The sequence below is a fragment of the Vulpes vulpes genome, chromosome 11, assembly GCF_048418805.1.
Source record: "Vulpes vulpes isolate BD-2025 chromosome 11, VulVul3, whole genome shotgun sequence".
NCBI classification, from domain to species: Eukaryota; Metazoa; Chordata; class Mammalia; order Carnivora; family Canidae; genus Vulpes; species Vulpes vulpes.
The window spans coordinates 96,373,164-96,390,399 of NC_132790.1; the positions used below are offsets into that span (position 1 = coordinate 96,373,164).

The 17,236-nt window shown below is 39.9% G+C and overlaps 2 protein-coding genes across 12 annotated transcripts in view; one reads left to right on the forward strand and one right to left on the reverse strand.

Moving 5' to 3' along the window:
• Positions 1–17,236, forward strand: part of MED12L (mediator complex subunit 12L) — a 323,809-nt gene that overhangs the window by 117,243 nt on the left and 189,330 nt on the right. The window lies entirely within an intron of this gene.
• The window catches only part of P2RY14 (purinergic receptor P2Y14), a 49,318-nt gene continuing 35,301 nt past the window's right edge, over positions 3,220–17,236 (reverse strand). For all 4 annotated transcript variants that reach the window (XM_072727151.1, XM_072727153.1, XM_072727150.1 and 1 more), the window contains exons 2-3: positions 9,264–9,376; positions 3,220–5,353 (exon numbers count right to left, since the gene is read on the reverse strand). In XM_072727151.1, coding sequence (XP_072583252.1) covers positions 4,308–5,330 — 1,023 coding nt within the window. In that variant the 5' untranslated portion in view covers positions 5,331–5,353; positions 9,264–9,376 and the 3' untranslated portion in view covers positions 3,220–4,307. The remainder of the gene's footprint in view (positions 5,354–9,263; positions 9,377–17,236) is intronic.

Sequence of the window (17,236 nt, forward strand, 5' to 3'; positions counted from 1 at the left end):
CTGGTGACATCTGGGGACTGGAAATAGAACAAGATGATCCTGGGTCCAGAGTATTCTATTTCAGGTCCCTAAAGGAGTGAAGATAAATTTTGGGAAGTGGGTTTTTTATTTTTTTATTTTATTTTTATTTTTTCGATTTATTTATTTATTTATTTATTTATTTATTTATTTATTTATTTATTATTTATTTTTTGGGGAAGTGGGTTGAGGTGGGTCATGGAGGAAATCTTAACTATGACCATGGGTGAAGTCAGACTTACACAATGCAGTGCATTCAAAAAGTAGCAAGTAGTCTTCGTCAGTGAAAATACTTTTCAAATATTTTATTGTTGTTGAGATGGGTTTATTTCTATAGTACCTCTTTTCGTGCTTGTACTCCCACTTCTGTTGTGGGTGGGAGAGATAGAAATGACATAGCTTCTTCTATTTTCTGTCAACCCTGAAACTGCATTGGAGTGCACCTGGGAAAAAGGAAGTTTTCCAGGTCCTGCTTTTTTTTATTTTTATTTTTATTTTTTAAGATTTCATTTTTTATTTGAGAGAGAGCACAAGTGGGGGGAGTAGCCGAGGGAGAGGAAGAAGCAGGCTATGTGTGAAGCAGGAAGCCTGACAGGCTTGATCCCAGGGATCAAGACCTGAACTGAAGGCAGACGCTTAACTGACTGAGCCACCCGGGGCCCCTTTCCAGGTCCTTTCCAGGTCCTTCTGTAGAGAAAGCTGTAGTGCAAGTTTTAAAGTGCTCAGAGTACCCTGGGTGGCTTATAAACTCAGGTGCCTATGGTGGAAAAGAAGGCATGATATGCATGGTTGTAAGAAACAATAGAAACCAAGAAAAGCTGGGGGTAATAGTGAGTTGAGGGCTGCTGCTTCCCCAAGTGAGGCCGGCAGGCCCTTAGCTACAGCCAGTTGTTTCCCCATGTTTTTAATAGTTGGGGCAACGATGAAAAGAAAGAAACATGCCTTGTGACTAGAATAGCATGTGCCACTAGCTGCTTTGCAACATGTGGACTGCAGAAATCTAATAGGAAGGTATTCAAAGGGGGCTCTTTACTCTGACTAGAAGTCCCTCATAAATAGGAATTCTTGCATTTTAACCAAACTGTGATTCCATTTTGAAGGGTAATTGACTCTGCTACCTATATGGAATATTCTAAAGTAGTTGCTTTTTTTTTTTTTTTTTAAATAAAAGAAACAGTTGTGATAAGAATCAAGAAACAGAGAGATCATAATCCTACAAGATTACACATGGACTGACCACTGAGATGCATGAATCTCACAGTGGTTGTTTACAAAGACTGCCTGCAGCGAGTGCTGCTCATATTTAGGTTATCTGCCCAGCAGCCTCCATACTCTTTTCCCAGCTGTAAAAATGAGACTCTCCCTTTGAGAAATTCAGTTTCCCCGGTTCTTGTCCATTAGGCACTCACGGTGCCCAGTCTGCCTCTAATACCAGGGTCAGGCCATAATTGGCAACCAGCATGTCTGAGTCTGCTGGGCACAGGTTGAGATGCAACATGAGACCAGATGACCCAGTGAGATCTGAGTTCCCGGTTTCTGAAGACATTCTCTGGAAGACTGACTGTGAAGATTTAAGGTCTGGAAGTGCTGCTTTCTTTTTGCTACCATGAAAAGAGAATCCACAGCTTCCTAGGAGCGGAAACTACTATCATGAAAGGTGGCTGGAAAAATTGTACAAACTCAGCTTGCCTTACATCAGCTGAGGCCCTATATCAGCCCTTAAATTAAGCCATACCTACGACTTGGAACATTTAGGTCTGTCAGCCAGTAAATCTCTTTTCATTGCAATTTTAGTTGTATTTTTTTTTTTTTTTGTTATCTGCAAATTAAACAGTTCTGATACATTGGCTTCACCTGGAACATTAACCTAGAAATTCTAGAAAACACCCTTACACTAAGTTCTGTTTCTCCTCAATGAGGGTAGTAAAGTATGTGCCATTCCCTTTCTATTCTGTCCCTAACCTCATTGCTCTTATTTATACCCTTTGACTCTGGACAAAAAAAAAAGAAGAGAAATAGTATCTTTATTAATAGAGAAAATATCTGTGACATCAGACCATCCCCCCAGAATGACAGGAGACTTCCTTCTGGGTAAACCACACTGTGAGGTTTGTGGGGGGTGGGGTTAGGAGAGAACTGGTGTGGTGTGGTCTTCAATGGTAAAAGCTGTTACTCCCTTTTGCTCACCAATTCTCTGCCAGATAACCAGTGACATGCAAATTATCTTTCCATGACAGGACATCCCCACCAAAGAACCACTTTAACAGTGAGGCTTTCCTTACCCATATGTCACTTCCTAAAATACTCTACTCCTTTCATCGCACTGCTTCTATACAATATGGTTAAGTGTTATTTTACTGTCTCTGAGGTAAATATGTATTATAGAAACCATATTATGAACTAGCTACAGAAACAAAATTATTCCATAACGTAATTTAGAAAATTAGTACTGGTAATCTCAGGGAAGTTTCTGGATTAATTCACTGTTGCCACTACTCTTTTTTTTTTTTTTTTTTTGTAGTTCTGGACTTGATACGCAGTAACGGTTAATCAAGTGTTGCTTTTTACAGTATTCTTACCTGGCTTGCACAGTTGTTTCCTGAAAAAAATCTTGATTTTCACATTACTCATCTGCTTCACATTGGTTACAAAGACATTATTTGGCGCTTCTCAGTTTTTTTTAGTTTTGTTTTCTCTCATGGCTCAGGGTGGGTGGGGGGCATGTAAAATACCAGTATTTACTAATTTGCCCTGGCCAGTGGAAATTGTGAAGAATAAGCACAGCCAGTTTCTTTTGCAGATGTATTTAGCCAAACATATATGGCGACCTTAGTTTTGTCAAGCATGTTTATCATAGCTTGGTGATTTTGTTCTTTTTGAGAGAGGATATTTGACTCAGAGTGGAGAGCGGGGAGTTTCTACAAGGGTAGAAGCTGGACAGTGAATACCTTCCCAGCTCTTCTTCAATTTAAGGTGTATTTTCCAAGTTTTTCCTAAAATCTGATGAGTTCCAAGAGCATATGAAATACTTATTTTGGGAAAGTCTGTGGCAAATAAAAGTTTTGAACACTTTGCGTAACTGTCTTCCTTCCTTTATGCATAATTGAGCTTATTAAAGAAACTACACGTGTCTTGATGGTGAAGAAATTTACTATTATTTTTTTCCTACCTTGATTTTTAAGAAAGAAAAACTGAACAGTATTGAAAATAATTTCTTTATTAGTACATATGCAGTAAAGGAAAAAAGTACATACACGTGACTTAAAAAATGTTTGAGAAGAACTTTTAGAAGGTGGCCTGGATGTCTTCTGGCCAGTCAATAACTCACAAGCCAGCAACCATATTCCATATCTGCACATTTTAAATTCATCTGCTTTTCCAAAAATGTGATCTGTAAATTTTCATTTTATGTGTAATTTTTCACTCATAATTGTAAATCTCAGATTTTACTTTTTCCAAGTACCGGTTGCTTTCCAAGAAAACTGCTTCCGCTGCTCCTAGATGTGTGTATGTGTGTGTCTTTGTCCCAATCAGCCTTTTTCCCCCCCATACCATTGAACAGGGAAAGTTGCTGGCAGCGCATACCAATATCTAGCTTCCTTCAATAGAGTCCACTTAAAAATATTTTAACACCAGAACTCCAGGCTTATTAAGTAGATTAATAAGTCTTCTTATAAAACATACTTAAAATGTATCTTATATTACCCTCAAAATGCTATCAGAAAAAAGTATTACTGTTTTGTTTTCTGCAAAGAACAGAATTTCTATCAACTTTCCTTTGAAATGCCATGAAGATAAGTCATAGGGGATTTCTTAAGTAATTTTCTTGGTGTCTGCTTATCTTCTTCAAATCAGAAAAAACTTGTTTCACTACAGACAGATCTCTAGTTCTTTAATCAGACAGACTGTGCCTGTCTTAAGTTGGTCTTTGGTGACCCTGCTGAAAAAAAAATCATATAACTTAATTTTTGTGTTTAGAGAAGGAAGATGCCCCAGTGAATTGCCTTGATTGCTTCCTATTTTCTTTATGCTATTTAAATTTCTACATTAACTGACCAGGCTAGTGATTTAAATCATCTGTGTTGGTGGAACAAAATGGAGTAATGCATGTATTACTTTTTTCTCTGATATTACAGAAAAGCAAGGAAACTTCTATTTTGTGTTTATTAACTAAATTGGATTGTAATGCCTAGCGATGATACTTATCAGCATGGACATGTTTCTTATTCTTCTGTAGCTGAAGATTGCAAATACGTGTACATGGATTTTGTTTGAAAGGAGGTGGGAATTCACAGTGTGTCTGTGCTTTCATGCGTCGTATTTTCTCTTTTGGTTTTGGATGTTTCTGAGTCATGTTGAGCTTTGAAAGGGATATGCAGTTTCTTACATAAGGTTTCTCTAAAGGGCTGGCATAGGAAGAAATAAATAATAGGATCTAGGCATACGTTTGCAGCCGACAAGAGCAGAGTGAATTCTTTTACATAGAGCAAAATTTCTTTTGATCGGCAGCTGTAATGAGCTTCTGTTTGGCTCTGCGTGTAGGGGATTCTTGCAGTGTGGTAAGGTACAAAACAGACAAAAAATACAAACATGACGCTGAATATATTGCGGCTAGATTTCCTCTTGACCGAAATGGAATTCCTTCTGGACTTAAGGTGGGACTTGAAGATTTTCCTCGTGATAGCAGTGTAGAAAAAGATCAACAAAAAAAACACAATCCAGAAGATGCCCACAAAGATGTAGTTTGAGGCTTTATGCCACTTTAGTCCCAGTTCGTTTTTAAGTGTCACGCATTTTATGCGTGTAACCTTCACGTTGCTCACGTTCTGGTTGGTCAGGATGATGTTGGGGACAGCCAGCAGGAGCATGAGCACCCACACCATCACTGACAGGAGTTTGCTGTAATTGACGGAATGGATGAAAGAAGTCAAAAGAGGCTTCACGATTTTATAGTATCTGTCAAAGCTGATGAACCCAAAGAACACGATGCTGACATACATGTTGACGTAGAAGAGCACAGCGGAGACCCTGCACACGAACACGTGGATCCGCCAGGGCCCCAGGCCCGAATCGGCCAGAATCTTGAAGGGGAAAGTCAGGCTCATCAGAAAGTCAGCAACAACAATGTTCTTGAGATAGACGATGAAACTCTTGGAGCTTGGCACGTAAAAGAATATCCATCCAGATACACCGTTGAGCAGGATCCCCGCGACGAAGACCACGAGGTACAGCACAGGAACGATCTGCTGAGTTATGACGGTGTTCCGCGAGCAGGACTCCTCTGGAGGCTGTGTGGTGCTGGAATTGGTCATCTTGTGCCTTCCGGAGGGGAGGCCTGGGAAGCAATGTAGGTAGTCACTCAAAGGGCACAAGGGCATCTTGTGAATAATTTGTCGAATAATAACACAAAGGCCAGTGGATATAGTCAAACCTGCCTTGTTCTTGAAATTAGGTGTTAGCTCTATATTAGTTGGATACCCCTTCCTCCCCCCCTCTCTCCCTTCCTCTTGAAAAGGGAAGAGTAGGACAGATGACAGGAAAGAAAAATGGGAGCAGGGCAGTTGGGAATGGGATCATTGTTTTCCTAAAATAATAACAGTTCCTTTTTAAAAAAACTCCCAATTTAAATATGAATAAACTCCACATATTCATTTAAATATGGTCTCAAAAAATAATGAAACTGTAAAAACAGAGAATGTTTCATTTTATTTAGAACTCGGTTTCATATAGTAAGTTTAAGAGCTCTTGACAGACCTTACTTTTTAAAAGCCTAACTTATGTATATTTTGGACATAGGACAGTGTCTTACAAGCACATACACCCAAATGTAGCTGGTATTGTCAGTATGGGATTATGAGTATCTTCCATAGTGGCGTTTTTCTGTGTTATTTTTGCCATTGACAAATTTTGATTTGCGTTATTTTTATGAAGTAGAAGATGAATACAAATGACAAATGTACCTTAAAAATTTCAAACAAAAAAATTGCAAAGTACATTCTAGATCTGATCTTATATGGTTGCCACTAACTGTATGTGGCTATAGAGCACATAATGTGGCCAGTCCAGATTGAGATGTGATGGAAGTGTAAAACACACACTGAACTTCATAGACTTAAGAGAAAAAACAATTAAAATATCTCAGTATTTTTAATATTGATTACATATTGAAGTAATATTAGAAATATGCGATTGGGGATGCCAGGTGGCTCAGTGGTTGAGCATCTGCCTTCAGCTCAGGGCGTGATCCTGGGATCGAGTCCCACATCGGGCTCCCCATAGGGAGCCTGCTTCTCCCTCTGCCTGTGTCTCTGCTTCTCTCTCTCTCTCTCTTTCTCTGTCTCATGAATAAATAAATCTTAAAAAAAAAAAAGGTTAACACCTCATTAAAAGAAAAGTATTCCATTAAATAAAATACATTCTTATTTTCATGTAATTTTACTTTTTTAAGAATATGGCTACTAGAAAATTTAAAATTACATATGTAGTTTGCTTCATATTTTTATTGGCCAACACTGTCTTAGGTATTAACCCAAACCTTCTTTTATTAGAGAATCCTGTATATTTTTCTCTGATGTCAGATGTACTGATTTAGAGCACAGGGAAGATTAGAAGTTCTTTGAAAGATTATTGGATATGTCAAAACCAATGTTCACTGTCCATCTTTTATGTAATACCAGCATCCTACTCGATACCCTTCACTGGTCATTCCTTGGCCTCAGGATAAAGTTCTGACTCTTCAGTGCCAAAGTCCCTTCTTGATCTGATCCCTGCTTCCTCCACCCTCAGTCATGAGTTCTTCAACCCATCTTCCCCTTGGTAGGTTCCATGATTTCTCTCATCTTGGACCTTTGCACAAACTTTCATTCGTGTGGAAAGCCTTTTTACTACCCTCTTGGCTCATTAAATTCTCTTCATCTTTGAAGCTCAGGATGGATGTCACTTCCTTTAAAAAACGTGACCATCCTACCCTTTTGTTGGAGTTGGTTGGGCATGAGGTCCTTCTGTATGTGTCCTCCTAGTTTTGTGCCTTTCTCCTGTTACAACACTCAACCTCCTTGTCCATTTTTTTTTTCTTTGTTTTCTTCTACTGTAGTAAGCCCCTTCATAGATAGATCATGTCTTTTTTTTTTTTTTAACCGTTATATTAGTAGGATTAAATTAAGAACATTAGATAGTTAAACTATTTGAGAAATAAAAGGACATACAATCTGGGGCTTCAAGACACGAATCCTTGTTCTTGAGAAATTTACAGGTAGTCAGGCATCATAGGAAAGAATGATTGTGGAGTATAATGGTTCCCTTGAGATCAGAGAACGTATCTTGTTCATCTTTGTACTCCTGCTGCCAAGTGCGGTGTTTCATACACAGTGAGTGAATGGCTATGTTAGTACAACGAAGGAAGTGTGAGAAAGTCAAATTTGGAAATGTGGGATATAAAATTCAGTCATATTCCAAATAATCATATGTGCAAACTTTGTGTGCTACTTCCAACTCAAGAACACCTTGCTTCTGTGTACTTTTCTTCGTGCCATATGGCAAAGCTTGGAAATATTTCTAGCCATCTGATTTTGCCATTCCCTGCACTTCCTTTGGAAGGAAATCTTACTACTTGTACACTTGGCTCTGATCATAATAGATCGTAGTCATTTGCTTTTTTGTAACCTGATTCAAATTTTAGATGGGAAGCAAATGGGCCATGTTTTCTGTTTTCAAATGTCCACTGTGGCAAAGAGTGTGTCTCCTAAATAATTTGTCTTCTCTCCTGAGAGCCTGATGTCATGGGTCCAGAACTGTGTTATCAGAATCCTGAAAATGTTGAGAATGTAAGCATACATGCCCTGGTGATGTGCATTATCGCCTCCTTGCTCCTTTCCCTGTCTTTGAGGTTGATGGAGGGTGTGGTGATGGGTCCAGGTAAACTTCTAGAGCAGAAGAGCCTTCTGAAATGGAATGAATACCAAAGGCTTCCTTGGGTTTTTCTCCTCAAACACCTTCTTGCTATTTTGGCCTGTTTTGAAGCAATCGTAGGTAAGAGTCTCTGTTTTAGGTTAAGAAGGTTTGACTTACTCTGATTGGGGAAAGAGCCAGGGTATCACTGTCATTTGCATTGTTATTTGGTTAGACACAGTAGAGACAAATTAAAAGGATAACTTACATGAGGAATGAGCTAAAAGTAGGCCCAAGACAATTCTGGTATTAGTTTTTAAGCTCTTAAATATTTCTTTTCCTTAGCGGTGGTATTTGTGATAGGGCATTGTGTCCTCTAGTACATGTTTTACTGTACTTGGTGTCTCGGAGTGTGGCAGGCTTTTATGCAGTGATAAATTGAGAGATGTATGAATATGGAGCTATCTTGAGGCATTTACAGAAAGTGAGGACAATTATATATTGAGACCAAAAGGTAGGAATGAGAAACAGAACAAGATCCTAACAAATCTTGTAACATATGCCCGGTCTCCTTATCTTTAGTGTACAGATGATATAATGTCCTCATGAAGCTTCCTGAGACTTCAGATCATAGTCAAATAGTCACCTATTGATGCTCGTTTTATACAATGATAGAAAAAATGAGAACCAAGTGAATCAGAAAACGAAGAATGTCTTGGTGTGGTCCAACCACTCTCTTTTCTGTCCCAGGGTCTTGTTTGGTTCACTATTTCTCTCTCTCTCTCTCTCTTTTTTAAGATTTTATTTATTGATTCATGAGAGACACAGAGAGAGGAGAGGCAGAGACACAGGCAGAGGGAGAAGCAAGCTCCACGCAGGGAGCCTGACATGGGACTTGATCGCTGAACTGGGATCACACCCTGAGCCAAAGGCAGACGCTCAACCGCTGAGCCACCCAGGCGTCCCTGGTTCACTATCTCTAAGCAGCTTGTCCAGCCTATTAAAGATGAGAGATAGCACAGTGGAAGAAAATGGTCCATATGTAAGAGAAATAGAGGTCAGTGTGTATTGGTACGCAAAGATGAGTAATGAGCCTCAAGCTGACTAAGCGTGTTTTTATTAAGGTGAATGTTTCTGGAGTGACCATTGCTTTGTATGGCCTATACCAACTAAATTCTTCCTAAAGAGAAACACCTGGAGGTTATATTATTTAATCCTTTCTACTTCAGAAACAGTTAAAGTACCACAGCCCTCAGATCTTATATGGCACTACTTTCTCTGTAGAAGAGGAATTATTCATTCATAATGTTGGTGAAATTAACAAAGCTCTGATAATATTAGAGAGTTTTTAAAATTACCTTTTTTTTTTTTTTTTTTTTGGTATAATAGGAAGCTTCCGTTCAGTGAAGCAATTTAGTCCAATGTGTGCTTGTCATCTTGAAGTGGCCATAGAGGTTCTTCACTAATAATCCTGTATGGAAGGAGAAAGTGAAGAATTAAGTGAATGCCAGAATGTTATTAGACAACTATGTAGGGTAGCAACGTATTATAAAATTGAGCATGTATAATTAAGTAATATTACAACATGGACCTTTGTTGTTTTACCGTATTGGTCTTGGTTGTCAATGTTAATAATTATTGATTTGGTGTGAACTTTTTTTTTTTTTTTTAAGATTTTATTGAGAGAGTGAGAGTATGAGTGGTGGGGTGGGGGCAGGGTGGACGGAGGGAGAGGGAAAAGCAGGCTCCCGCTGAGCATGGAGCCCTACACAGGGCTCTGTCCCAGGTCCCTGGGATCAAGACTTGAGCCGAAGGCAGATGCTTAACTGATTAAACCACCCAGGTGCCTCTGGTGTGAACTCTTAAGGGAACCTTACACCCTTCAGAGTGTTGGATATGAAGTGTTCATAGTTACTGGTTTATTTTTTCCCTCCATGAATACAGATGCTCAAGTCAGTTCATTAAATTACTGAAGTTAACAATTAGTCAGAAAATCAAGGCAGTGTTTTTGTTTTAGTTTTTTTTTTATTTTTTTTATTTTTTTATTTTTTTATTTATTTTTTTTAGTTTTTTTTTTTTAAAGATTTTATTTATTCATGAGAGACACAGAGAGAGAGAGGCAGAGACACAGGCAGAGGGAGAAGCAGGCTCCATGCTGAGAGCCCTACATGGGACTTGATCCCAGGTCTCCAGGATCACACCCTGGGCTGAAGGCGGCGCTAAACCGCTGAGCCACCGGGGCTGACCCCCCCCCCCCCTTTTTTTTTAAACCTTTGCACTGTTGATACTTTGGGCCAGGTAATTATTTGTTGTGGAGGACTGCCTTCTGCATTGTTGGATGTTTAGCAGCATCCCTGGTTTCAATTTGCTAGATGCCACTAGCACCTGTCACCTTGGGTTGCAACAAAAATGTTTCCAGACATTGCCAAGTGTCCCCTGGGAGGCACAGTCTGCCTTGGTTGATAGCCACCAGTCTAATGGGACTGATGATGCATGGACTTTGCAGAGAGAAGTCCCCAGAGCCGTATTGTCTGATAGGAAGAGGGTGAGTTTGGCAGAATGGTGGTTAGATTTCGTTCTGCCTTGGTCTATGTTGTCACCTTTCTGAATTCTTCAAACCAGTACTTCTGAAACTTCAGTGTGCAGGTGTGTCATCTGGAGATCATGCTAACAGGAAGACTCCAATTCCATAGGTCTGGAGTTGGGTGTGATGCTCATGCTGCTAGCCCAATGACCTCTCTTTAGCAATTATTTTCCCCCAAGCCCTGTACAGAGAAGACATTTAATAAATATTTGATGAGGAGGGTTAACCATTTGATTTTCTTTTCTGTAGTTGGAACTCTAGGTAGGAACAAAATTGCTTTTGGGTAACCTTGAAATCAAAGATCTTTCTTAGAGTTTATCCATTACAGATTTCATCACAATATAGACATCTACTTGAGAACAAGTGATAAAGAGCATCTTATATTTACTTAGAATATTCATATAAAAGGTCATGAAGTTCTCTTTAGAAACAAAACAAAGAGATTAAGCTCTGTGGAGGAATATTGTATGTGATTCACAGCTGTAGTGATTATGTTCTGGTCCTGACTTCAGGACAAGGCTCATGCCTGGGGAGGGGCAGAGGAGCAAGGGATGGCTTAGGATAGTTGGGCTTTAGCTATCTATATGGCATTTCATGTCTTAAACTCTAAAACAACCATACATAAATGTTCTTATCAATTAACACTGGGTAGTAGTTGGGTGCATTGGTGTTAACAGCATTGGTTTGTGTACCTTTAGTTTTGTATATTTAAAATTGTTGTAATTAGGGATCCCTGGGTGGTGCAGTGGTTTGGCGCCTGCCTTTGCCCCAGGGCACGATCCTGGAGACCCGGGATCGAATCCCACATCGGGCTCCCGGTGCATGGAGCCTGCTTCTCCCTCTGCCTGTGTCTCTGCCTCTCTCTCTCTCTGTGTGACTATCATAAATAAATAAAAATTAAAAAAAAATAAAATTGTTGTAATTAGAAAAAATGCATATGGAGAATGGATTGCTTCCCAGTTACTCTTATCAGCACCCACTTACCTATGATGAGCATCATCTTTCTGTTCTTTGTTCATTTCTTACAAAGTAACCCTCTGTTATTTCCTACCCCCTCCTTACCATCCAAACATCAAAAGCTTGAAAGCCAGCGTGCCTCAGATGTTTTCACATGACATAAATATTTGTTTTCTAGATGATTTTTATGTCAATAGAAATAGTGGTGCCTGGGTAGCTCCATCAGTTAAGCATCTGACTCTTGGTTTCAGCTCAGGTCATGATCTCATTGTCCTGAGATTGAGCCCCGAACTGGGTGTGGAGCCTCTTGAAGGTTCTCTTTCCCTCTTCCTCTGTTCCTACTTCCTGCTCACATTCTCTCTCTCTCTCCTCTCTCTCTCTCTCTCAAAAAAAAAAAAAAAAAAAAAAAGAAAGAAAGAAAAAAGATGGACATTTTCTTAGCATTGTGGTTTTTTTTCTCTCTTGCCCTAATGTGTAACTTTTTTTTTTTTTTTTTAACTTTTGGTGCCAATATGTTTTATCTTTGATGGTCTCCGAAGATGTTAGAATGAGTAGAAGAGGAGGGATTAATGAATAGTTGCTTATTCAGTCTTGTAGTATTTTATAGTTTTTGTGTTACTAAATACTTTATAAGATGTTTTGTATTTAAAAAATATTTTCTACTCTTCAGTAATATCCTTTCCCAGGCTTCTTGTCTTTCTTATTCCCTGGTCAGTTGAATATTTTAGAATGTCTTCCACCTTGAGTCTTTGTCCTGGTTTTCTCCCCATTATTGTGACTCGTTGGTGTAGGTAACAGTGTCCTCTGCTCCTAGGTCTTAGATGCTTTTGGGGAGAAATCATTAGAAGCATGCTAGTTTATTTCATAAAAGTTACTGTATTTTCTCTGTGACTGACTGTTCCTCCCCTTGCTTCTCAGAAACCCGTTTTCTGCTGGGCTGTCAGGCTTTTCAGTGGCCATTCTGCCATTCAGCCATCTTATTGTGCTTTTTGATGTGCATTTCCCCGATGATCAGTGATGTTGAGCATCTTTTCATGCCTGTTCGCCATCTATATTTCTTCTTTGGAAAAAACGTCTATTCAATCCTCTGCCCAGTTTTAAATCAAAGTATTTTGTTTTGGTGTTGCCTAAGTTTTACATGATATTGGATACTAATCCCTTTTTGGATATATCACTTGCAAAATACCTTTTCCCATTCAGTAGGTTGCCTTTTCAATTTTCTGATGGTTTCTTTTGCCGCACAAAAGCTTTTTATTTTGGTATAGTCCCAATAATTTATTGTTGCTTTTGTTTCCCTTGACTGAGGAGACATATTTAGAAAAATGTTGCTATGGGTGCCTGGGTGGCTCAGTGGTTGAGCGTCTGCTTTTGGCTCAGGTTGTGATCCCGTAATGGGATCGAGCACCACATAGAGCTTTACTGAATTCATTTATTTTAAATTTTTTTTTTTTTTTTTGGTGGAGTCTTTAGGGTTTTTTTTTTTTTTTTTTAATAGCGTCACATCATCTGTCAGTGGTAAAAGTTCTACTTCTTATCAATTTGGATGTCTTTTATGTCTTGTCTGAATGCTCTAACACATCCAGTACTATATTGAATAAAAGTGGTGAGAGTAGACATCCTTGTCTTGTTCCTGATCTTAGAGGAAGAGTTTTCAGTTTCTCTTCATTAAGTATGGTGTTAGTTATGGGTTTCTGGAGTCTTGTGTTTAGGAGTCACTTTGCCAGTGGTGTGTGTGTGTGTGTGTGTGTGTGTGTGTGTGTGTGTGTGTGTATGTTCGAGGGCAGGCACACGTGGGTGTATTGAGTTTGTGAGTGTGAGTCCTGCTTTTTATCTAGGTATGGAAGATCTGCGAGGAAGGAGGAAGGTCTACCTCCAGTTGTTCCATTAACCTCCAGGTACCACAGCATGGAGAAACCTACTTTTTCTTTCCCAGTTTCTGAAAGTGTTTAAAAATGACTGTGTTTGTGATTTTTGATTTTTGACTCTGCTTTCTGTCTTCTGCACCATTGTGCTGAAAGAGGAATAGAATTGGACCATTCATTATGGTGATTAAAAAAATGACTTTGGGACACCTGGGTGGCTCAGTGGTTGAGCATCTGCCTTCAGCTCAGGGTGTTTATCCTGGAGACCAGGGATCGAGTCCCGCATTGGGCTCCCTGCATGGACCCAGCTTCACCCTCTGCCTCTCTCTCTGCCTCTCTCATGAATAAATAAATTAAATCTTAAAAAAAAAAAAGAAAAATGACATTAATCAGTAAGCAGTGGTAACTGTGCTGCTGGGGGCAACCTAGGTCTGCTGCATATGGTTTGGATGCCACCAAGGACTCCCCCAGCGTCCTTGACCTGAGGAGGGCTTTGCTTGATCCTGTTTGTTGCCTTTTGCCAGTTTTCTCTTGTAGTAGACATGAAGTCTTGGTTAGATCTGACTCGATCCTCCTAATTCCTGGCCACTGTGGCCCACTGACCTCACTTCAGTTAGAGTCTGAGAAACAAGCTTCAGTTGACATACTTGGATGAATACTGTGGTTACATGCTTCAGATGAGGAGCTGTGCTAATTGTCACATTAGAAATGTCTGCATGCTCTTCTTAGGCTGAATTGCAGTTATCTGCGATCTTCTTCTATACGTAAGCTCAGCTCTATCTTGACTGCCAAGCTTTCTTCCAGGGCCTCTCTCGTCACAGACTAAAACTCATGACAATTGTAAATCTGTGTCTTTCTGCTACAAATAGAGCCAGTCTTCAGTCATGTGTGATAATGGGCAATAGGTTAGCATAATTAATAAACTGATAATACCTAAATCTAGTTTTTACTGTTAATTCTAACCACTTCCCTTAAAATCCTTAGAACTGGCAGCCAAGTGCAAGACTGGCACATCCCATGAACTCAGAGATCTGTCTTCACGTCTTAGCAGATTATGGGAGCTGCTAGAGGAAGGTGAAGTGGAGCACAGGCGCCAAACTTTTAGGAGCCATGAAAATAGCCACCTTTTACTGCCTCTGTAGTGGAAACTGTGTCTGGATTGTCAGGATGGATCAGTGAGGATTTTGCACCTACACTCTTTGTCATGGCCTAGGATTTATCAACCTTGGCACTGTTGACTTTTTTTTTTTTATTTTGGAATTTCAGCTCTTTGTGGGTGGGCTGTCTTGTGCTTTTGTAAGATTTTTAGCTGCATCCCTGGCCTCTATCCACTAGGGGCCAGTAGCACCCCATGATTTATGACTATAAAGAACTGTACAGACCTTTCTAAGTGTACCTGAGTTGAGAACCACTGGAATAGCCCCCTTCATGGTAGGTATAGTTGATTATTTTGATATATGAAGAGAATTTAGTCAGCTCTCTTACTTATGATTGCTAAATCTTAACTGCATATTTAGTGACTCATCAGTAGTAAGTAATTCAAATCCTTAGGTCTCAGAATGTGAAGTGGGCTTACTCTGCTCCTCTCTTGGAATAATAGGCAGGCAGTGCAGTATAGTGATTAAAAGCATGCATGTTGGATGCAGCGGACCTTGGTTAGAAACATGGCATAATTACTTAATGGCTGTGGGTTCCTAAGTGCCTCTATGTTTCAGTTTTTACATCTCTAAAATGAAGGGGTAGTCCTTGCTGCCTCAGAGCGTTCCTCTTCCTGTAAGAAGCAGATACCTGGTGCCTGGCAATGTGTGACTCAGAGGGAACAGTGACGGTTCAGGGAGTGACTCAGCTGACAATAGAATAATCACATGTCTCTGGGACTCTCAATCTGCCCAGGACTTCTCCTGGGTCAGGCTCCCACACACTTTCCCTTACTTCCCTGCAGTTATTTCAGGTTGATGGTCTGCACTGAAATGAGGGCGTCAGGGGCAAGGTGTATCTTTGGCAGAGTGCTCAGAGCCTCCTCGGTATCTGGCCTAAAAGTACTTGGGTTGGAGAGAAGGGGGAAGGCTGTGCTTCCTATGATCCCTCTTTTCTAGTCACAGGAGTGGCCCTCAGTGATGGGGAGTCCAGAGTGTTGCCCGGTCCTCCTCAGCAATCCACACAAGCCTGAGTTGTTGATGAAAGTGACGTAAAGCTGTGAAACTCCAGGTCTTCAGAGTTTTGGGAACTGATTCCTCTCTATGTCTGGAATGAGAATGAGCTACGTGGATTCCTGACTTTTTTTTTCCAGCCTGTTCTGCAGCATTGCTTTTAAATACATGGTTCTATTCCCTTGGGCCAGGAAAGGAAATGAATCTCTGACCTCTTTTTGCCTCTCTGAGATGATGTTTGTATTTCTCAGTTAGGCATGCATTACTCAGATCTTCAGATCTTGGGGCTAAGGGCACTAATGCATATCCCTTTGCTATGGGGTTGGGAAGGAATTTTCATTTCTGGGAAACCTACACTTTAAGCTACTTAGCTAAATATCAGCCACCTGTATGTTTGTGCAAGAGTCAGCGTTACATAGTCCAAGCAAAAGAATATAAATATTTAGGACTTTAGGTGGGAGTGGGAATACTGCAGAAAAGTGACACATTTGAAAACCTAACCTTTGATCTACTTCCTCCATGTGGGAAGTTTGATTTTTATGAAATCTATTGTGACAGTCACTTGAGTTATGCAATTCTGTAAATGAATTTGTACTTTACTAACACAACAAGTGATAAGCAACTACATGCATTTCCAAATAAGTAGAATTTAAATGTGAAAGATGGAGTTTTGTGTAGCTTAAAGATGGTGCTCAGAGTACATTAAAATGAAAGACCTTTCCTTTTTTTGAGCCCTAGGTCCACAGGTTGGGGTCCATTATCAGATGTGTCCTTTACAGAACATTCCATTTGTGATGATTTCACTTTTACAATGGATGTCAATACGAATCAGTCAAGTACATTATCTTACGTCTTGCCATGCTCCACGAGAGTGATGAGATGGCATTTCATTATTGCCTCAGCTGTAATGTCTGTCTGTGAGAAAATGATAATAACCAGCTAACAAGTGCTCCATTGCAGTTTTATGCTCATGACATACCTGTACCAGGACTGGTTTAGTTTTACTCCATGCTTTTATTATTATTATTATTATTTTTAAATTCAGCCTACTCTGGACTTCCTTCTAATATTTTATACAGTATTGCTTTCCTCTTGTATTTTCAGTATCTCTCTCTGCCTAGAAGCGATTTCCCTGCAATAAATAAACCTACACAAGTCCTTAATAAGGCAGGGTAGAAACATGTAGGTCTAGAGGTCATGACAGCCCAGTAGCTATAAATTTGCTCAAGCCTTTTCCATCCTTATATAACAGAGTAAAAACCCTAAATAGGGGAAGAAATACTGATTTCCAGTGAGCTCATCTTGTTTCTTAATATCACTGCCCACTAAAAGGAACGAGGGCTTCTTGGAGAAATGACCGATTTTAGTAAGGCACAGGGAAAGTACAGAGTAAGTTGAGATAAACCGTGCGGGCAAAAAGCAAGGAAGTGCTCAGCCCAAAGAGAAATGTAGAAAAAGGACAAAGAAAAAAATGTAGAAAAGAAGCTGCCTTGGAGGCACTTCTAAATTTGACAGTTTGAATAGCAACAAGAATGACAATAAGAGATTTAAGTACTTGAAAAATAAACCAAATTCAGGAGTTGATTGTGATATTTAGAAAAGGGGGGATCCCTGGGTGGCGCAGCGGTTTGATGCCTGCCTTTGGCCCAGGGCGCGATCCTGGGGACCCGGGATCGAATCCCATGTTGGGCTCCCGGTGCATGGAGCCTGCTTCTCCCTCTGCCTGTGTCTCTGCCTCTTTCCCTCTCTCTGTGTGACTATCATATAAAAAAAAAAAA